At 39.2% G+C, this 7874-nt stretch overlaps 1 protein-coding gene across 8 annotated transcripts; it reads right to left on the bottom strand.

Moving 5' to 3' along the window:
• Positions 1-2502: 2502 nt before the first annotated feature.
• LOC121370620 lies at positions 2503-7859 on the bottom strand. Of its 8 annotated transcripts, none has more exons than XM_041496027.1 (3): positions 7467-7859; positions 5875-5970; positions 2503-2914 (listed from the first exon to the last, which is right to left on the bottom strand). In XM_041496027.1, the coding sequence occupies exons 2-3, from the start codon at positions 5966-5968 to the stop codon at positions 2622-2624; spliced, it is 387 nt and encodes a 128-aa protein (XP_041351961.1). In that variant the 5' UTR covers positions 5969-5970; positions 7467-7859; the 3' UTR covers positions 2503-2621. The 8 variants fall into 8 exon arrangements, with proteins under 8 accessions (XP_041351961.1, XP_041351969.1, XP_041351935.1 ...); XM_041496035.1 differs by having other exon boundaries at positions 7485-7859; XM_041496001.1 differs by having other exon boundaries at positions 5821-5970; positions 7467-7858.
• Positions 7860-7874: the final 15 nt, after the last annotated feature.

Raw genomic sequence — 7874 nt, 5'->3', positions numbered from 1 at the left:
ATGTTTGACTAGATTAAAAACTGTATATGCTGTATAGTCTTTTTAATGATAAATAATTATTTTTAAAGTGTGTGTCTGTCACCCACAACTTATTGTGATAGCCTAGTATTGACATAAAAGCTACACAGGCCGTAGACATAGAACGGTCACCACAAAATATTACAGGAATAATAAAAGGTGTATCACAATCTATATTATCTATAAACATAATTTTACATAATAAATTTACTCTTTTTTTCTGTTTTGTTTAGTATGGGTGTTGTATTATATCACATTTATACTACCCTTTTTTATTATATTAATACAAAACATCTTTAAAAAGGGTATTTTAATTCTCTCTGCATGTAACGCGAAATTTTAACATGTTCGTCGTAGTTTTTTTTAAAGTTAGGGTTGGGGATGGCTAATGATCCAGATATAAGGGCTCGGGGGGTGGGGGGGTGGGGGGATTTTAAAATTGGATTGCTTTAGACGTCTTTTTCCCCCGACACCCGAATAACCATTCTTAAGCAACAATTTTAAAAAGTATTTTGCATTGTATTTTAACCCAAGAATGTGTTCGTTTAGATCACCTTAAACGCACCAGTTATCACCGTCTAAGTTCGGGAGGGGGGCACTGATTAGAGTCCGAGACCTCTTCTCTTTATAACAATTGTATGTGAACTGTCCATCATATGCGTAAACATGTCTTTCATGCTTTTCATATTCGCCATGCTTTTCATATTCAGGTCTTTTTGAAGGAGGTTCCCCACCATTTTCTAGACACCATATTTTCTCGTATCCTGGGAACATTCTACCAGCCTGAACTCCAAGAGATTGATGTGAAAGAAGACGATCTCTGGAAAGTTGAGAATATTTTAAAGATAAGAGGGCGTGGACTGAACAAAAACACTATGCCAAGTGGTTGAACTGGTCCAACAAATTTAATTCTTGGCTGAAGGCATCTGACGTTTAACACTTGTAAATACTACGATAATTGTATAGAAGCATGCATAGAATTAGATCAATATATTGTACGGTGGGCGCAGGATCCCCACGGTATGTGATCCACTCATGATGAACATAGGGAAATAAATTGTGAAAATGTATTTCTGTCTTATGTTGTTTATTAATAGCACACTAGCCATCTTTTATATTAATACATGTTCATTTTGACGCAGTTGAAACCATTAATAACCAAACACATTTTTCTAACTACTCATGTCTTGGTAGTTAACTTAGTGTTTATGGAATGGTTTCTTATTGGTTACCCGTTACATGGTGCATAATATGTGGGAGGGGCATTTCCTGGTTAGATGGAGTGGTATGGGTTTACCCCGTTTTTAAAATCGCCATTAGTAAGCCAATCAAACATTATCTTGGCTGTGACGTTACCATCCCCTCTTGGGAGGTGATGCTGAGAGAGTGATAACCTCTCGCATGTTAAGTCAATGGGCGAAAGTGCGCCAGAAACGGCAGTTTTACCACAATCGTAATGACTAACAAAAGAAAAGTAATCTTATCACAGTACAATTAATGGACTTTAACACCTGTAAACGAATAATGCATTGTCAAGCGTTCTTAGTTAAGAATTACTTTGGGAGGAAAGTAAGATTTAAAATTATTTTATGTAATCTTTTTACTATTTTGTGTGTGCCAAAAAAGTATGGCAAAGCAACGATAATCAGTGTAATGATGGCAACAACAACAACAAAATGGGGCACGGCACAGCTAACGTCCTTCTATTTATTGTGAGCTAGAACACTGTATTCATTCAGATGTGTGTACCAGCCTCGGTGGCGTCGTGGCAGGCCATCGGTCTACAGGCTGGTAGGTACTGGGTTCGGATCTCAGTCGAGGCATGGGATTTTTAATCCAGATACCGACTCCAAACCCTGAGTGAGTGCTCCGCAAGGCTCAATGGGTAGGTGTAAACCACTTGCACCGACCAGTGATCCATAACTGGTTCAACAAAGGCCATGGTTTGTGCTATCCTGCCTGTGGGAATCGCAAATAAAAGATCCCTTGCTGCCCGTCATAAAAAGAGTAGCCTATGTGGCGACAGCGGGTTTCCTCTAAAAACAGTGTCAGAAGGACCATATGTTTGACGTCCAATAGCCGATGATAAGATATAAAAATCAATGTGCTCTAGCGGCGTCGTTAAATAAAAACAAACTTTACTTCATTCAGATGTTTTTATAGCAAAAGCACGCAAGATAGGTGTCATTATGTGAATGTGTGGCTTTACCCCCTGGGATTAATTCGTTTAATAATCCAATCATGATGATTCCTAGTTCCACACACACACACACACACACATTAATATACTTTTAACTTAGGTGGTTTCAGTGCAAACAATTCTTTTATAATTTTATATAGTACGGTCTAATTAACTTTGCAAACTTGGGTGACACTCCATGATTGACGTATGCATTCATAGTCATCAAATAAAAAACATTCCAATGGCAATTTGACACTGAAAGCTGTCCAGCATTCAGAAAACAAAAAACGTTAGACAGAGGCTCGCATAATACAATTTTTATTCCTAATATATGATATTGACGATACCGAAAAACACTGGTAATAACCTCTCTCTCTCTATATATATATGCAATAAAAAATGTTTTCAATAATCATCAAAATCAGGTATCAGAATCAGAATCATATTGCATACCACCACCATACCCTATATGTCTCGGTGCCATACCACTGAATTCTGAACTTCCTTGCATGAAAGCAGACTTGGAGACATTACCCGCAGTGAATGGTATCGGTGCTCTTAGCATTCCAATCCTGGGAGGTATTTGACCAGATGGAGTCCCTGGAAGGAGAGCGGCGCTTCCTCTGGTCGTAGTGCGAGATGTCACAAAGGCTGGTGCCTGGAACGGAGATGGTGACCGCACAGCTGCAAAACCATCAAATGTTGACTGCATAGCTGGAAAACCACCAACAGAGTTCATACTCCATAGGAAGAACAAAAGTTTATGACACACACACACACACTATGACTCACACACACTATGACACACACACACACTATGACTCACATACACTATGACACACACACACACTATGACACACACACACACTATGACTCACATACACTGACACACACACACACTATGACACAAACACACACTATGACTCACACACACTATGACTCACACACACTATGACACACACACACTATGACTCACACACACTGACACACACACACACACTATGACTCACACACACTATGACACACACACACACTATGACACAAACACACACTATGACTCACACACACTATGACACACACACACACTATGACTCACATACACTATGACACACACACACACACTATGACACAAACACACACACTATGACTCACACACTATGACACACACACACACACACAATGACACACACACTATGACTCACTGACACACACACACTATGACACACACACACTATGACTCACACACTATGACACACACACTATGACACACACACACACACTATGACACACACACACTATGACACACACTGATTCACACACACTATGACACACACACTATGACTCACACACACTATGACACACACACACACTATGACTCACACACACTATGACACACACACACTATGACACACTCACACACACACACTATGACACACACTATGACACACACACTATGACACACACACACACACACACTATGACACACACACACACTATGACACACACACACACTGATTCACACACACACACTATGACTCACACACTATGACACACACACACACTATGACTCACACACACTATGACACACACACACTATGACACACACACTATGACAGACACACACACACACACTATGACACACACACACTATGACACACACACTGATTCACACACACACTATGACACACACACACACACTATGACTCACACACACTATGACTCACACACACTATGACACACACACACACACACTATGACAGACACACACACTATGACACACACACACACACACTATGACACACACACTATGACACTCACTATGACACACACACACTATGACACACACACACACTATGACTCACACACTATGACACACACACACACTGATTCACACTATGACACACACACTATGACACACACACACACTATGACACACACACACACTATGACACACACACACACACTATGACTCACACACACTATGACACACACACACACTATGACACACACACACACACACTATGACACACACACACACACACTATGACACACACACACTATGACTCACACACACTATGACACACACACACACTATGACACACACACTATGACAAACACACACACACTATGACACACACACACACACACTATGACACACACACACAGACACTGATTCACACACACACTATAACACACACACACACTGACACATACACACAGACACACACACACACTATGATTCACACACACACTATGACACACATACACTATGACTCACACACACTATGACATACACACTATGACTCACACACACACACTATGACACACCCACACACACTATGACACACACACACACACTATGACACACACACACACTATGACACACACTATGACTCGCACACACACACTATGACTCACACACTGCCACTATGACTCACCCACACACACTATGCCACACACACACACTGACTCACACACACACTATGACTCGCACACACACACTATGACTCACACACTGCCACTATGACTCACCCACACACACTATGCCACACACACACACTGACTCACACACACACTATGACTCACTCACACACACACACTATGACTCACACACACACTGACACACACACACACACTATGACACACACACACACAACTATCTATAATAATTCTTTTATAATTTTATATAGTATCATACTATGGTCTAATTATGAAATTAGATTTTATTAATATTTTAAAATTATGTAATGTATTTTTGCTTTTATATATATATATATATACATATATATGCAATAAAACATGTTTTCAATAACCATCAAAATCAGTTAGCCCATCACAATCAGAATCGTCATCATATTGCCAATCACTACCATAGCCTATATGTCTCGGTGCCATACAACTGAAATCTGGACCCATATTCACAAAACATCGTAAGCCTAGTTTTACACGTAAACCTAAATCTACGACTGAAGAGCTATTCACGAAACAACATAAACCATAAGTTACATGTAAAGTTAGACGTAAATATACGAGTGCCTCCGGTTACAACCAACGCTGCACGTAAGTTGTGCACATATAACAAATCAAGCATGATCGTCGTTATTTACTATTATTTGCGTAAAATGGCAGCATTCCCGATAATTGATGCAGTTTGCAATGTCGAACGCCCATGGATTGAACATATTTTGGTTTTTGATCCAACAGATGTTTTCGGCTCGGCCACATTTCTCCTGAGTTATCGTTTCCTTTTTAAGAATGTTCTAAAGTTTGTACCAAAACGTGGATCCTCACCAATACCAAAATGCCATAGTTCATCGTTCGCGATGTTATTTTTAGCAGACGACAAACGAAATTGCGTTTTGCGCATTTGTTATTTACCCGGTAGCCATCGTTTCTAATGGGTTTTTTATTATTATTTCTCCGGTGATAGAGTTAAATCGTAGATTTACGTCCAACTAAGTTATGTTTACATTTACGACTGTCTTTGAGAATAAGGCGTTTCTTGCACGTAAACGTAAATCTACGGCAGACGTAAGTGCTAGTCGAAGACGTAACTTTACACCTTTTTATGAATATGGGTCTAGAACTTCCTTGCATGAGAGCAGACTTGGAGACATTACCCGCAGTGAATGGTATCGGTGCTCTTAGCATTCCAATCCTGGGAGGCATCTTACCAGATGAAGTCCCTGGAAGGAGAGCGGCGCTTCCTCTGGTCATAGTGTGAGACGTCACAAAGGCTGGTGCCTGGAACGGAGATTGTAGCCGCATAGCTGAAAAAACATCAAATGTTGACTGCATAGCTGGAAAACCACCAACAGGGTTCATACTCAATAGGAAGAACAACATTTTATGACTGTTTTATGACTGTTTTTTTATTACATGTGAAGTAGAATTTTAGCACCCATTGATATTTGAATTATATCACTAAATGTTATATCTGTGACCTTAGCATGACTAAGAAAGTCACTAGTATAGTATCGTGAAATGATCATCTTCTTCTTATACCGGACTCGGTGGCGTCGTGGTTAGGCCATCGGACTACAGGCTGGTAGGTACTGAGTTCGGATCCCAGTCGAGGCATGGGATTTCTAATCCAGATACCGACTCCAAACTCTGAGTGAGTGCTCCGCAAGGCTCAATGGGTAGGTGTAAACCACTTGTACCGACCAGTGATCCATAACTAATTCAACAAAGGCCACGGTTTGTGCTATCCTGCATGTGGGAAGCGCAAATAAAAGATCCCTTGCTGCTAATTGGAAAGAGTAGCCCAGGTAGTGGCGACAGCGGGTTTCCTCTATAGTGCCAGGGTGGCACGCCCCCCCCCCCCCCTCAATAATTTTGGCTATTATTATTTTTTGGATAACCTTTACATCTTGACCATTTAAACTTGCTGAAAACTGTACTAATATGACTGACTTCTTGAATGAATTTTCAAATTATATGAATGAACCTAAGTTTAATAGATATTGGTATTTGACTAGAACGTAAAAACCAGGATAACAGTAGACCAAATAGTCATGGCTATAAACTTATTGAAATCTGTAAAAATAACAACATGTATATAGTAATTGGAGGAGTTGATGAAGATAGAAATATAGGTAAAGTTACTTGTAAGGGGGTCAGTGTTGTTGATTATGCCATAGCCACCTTCTATGTATTTGACAAAATTATGAAATTTAAGGTGCTTGATTTTGAACCGTTATTCTCAGATATCCATAGCCCATTAATTATCACTTTGAATGTTTTAACAACGAATCAACAAGAAAATACCAGCGAACAGAGACTAAAGCCATGCAAATGGAACAGACATCTGGCCGACAAGATCAATGAGCATGTAAATAGACAAACTATAAGCACTATTATTTTAGATCTAGAAAAGCTCAGTGGATATTTCTCTCAAGAATAACCTAGCGTCACAGTGGACAAAAACATTAGTCAACTATTTCTGGACACTGCAGTAAATGCGTTTGGTAACACAAAGGAATGTTAGACCCAAGCACAGAAACAATAAAGCGTGGTTCGGCAGCCAGTGTAAAACATTCAGAAGAAAATATATGGAAGCCAGAACAGCATACAGGAAAAATAAAACAACAGCGAACAAACAATGTCTTTTAAATTCAAGCAAACAGTAAAAGAATATAATATTGTTCAAACATTTAAGTAAAATATAACTGGAAAACAGAGCAGAACGTTAACGATCTTAGTCGAAATGACACGCAAGCCTTTTAGAAACTCTTAAAAGAAAACAAAACGGATTGTAACCTACAGCTTCTAGAAACATTACATCAATATTTTAAAGACGCAAACAGCAGTGATGACTTCATTCCTGAGCCAGATTTCTCTGTTGATTTTGAAAACAACAGTGTTTTGAATGAACCTATTTTAGAAAAAAGAAATCCTCTATGTGGTAAAAACTCTTAAGAATGATAAAGCCCCAGGTTTAGACAATATAATAAATGAACATATTAAACAAACTATTGACTGCATGATACCTCTGTATGTGAAACTTTTCAATTTAGTTTTTGAAAATGGCATTTTCCCCGATTCATGGTTATAGTTGGTATGGTTAGTTGGTATAATTAAGCCAATTTATTAAAGTGGTGAAAAAAATAACCCAGAGAACTATAGACCTATCATATCACTTAGTTGTCTTGGAAAACTATTGACCGAACCT

Source organism: Gigantopelta aegis, chromosome 1 (assembly GCF_016097555.1).
Source record: "Gigantopelta aegis isolate Gae_Host chromosome 1, Gae_host_genome, whole genome shotgun sequence".
Lineage (NCBI taxonomy): Eukaryota > Metazoa > Mollusca > Gastropoda > Neomphalida > Peltospiridae > Gigantopelta > Gigantopelta aegis.
This window is presented reverse-complemented; position numbering and strand designations above follow the sequence as displayed.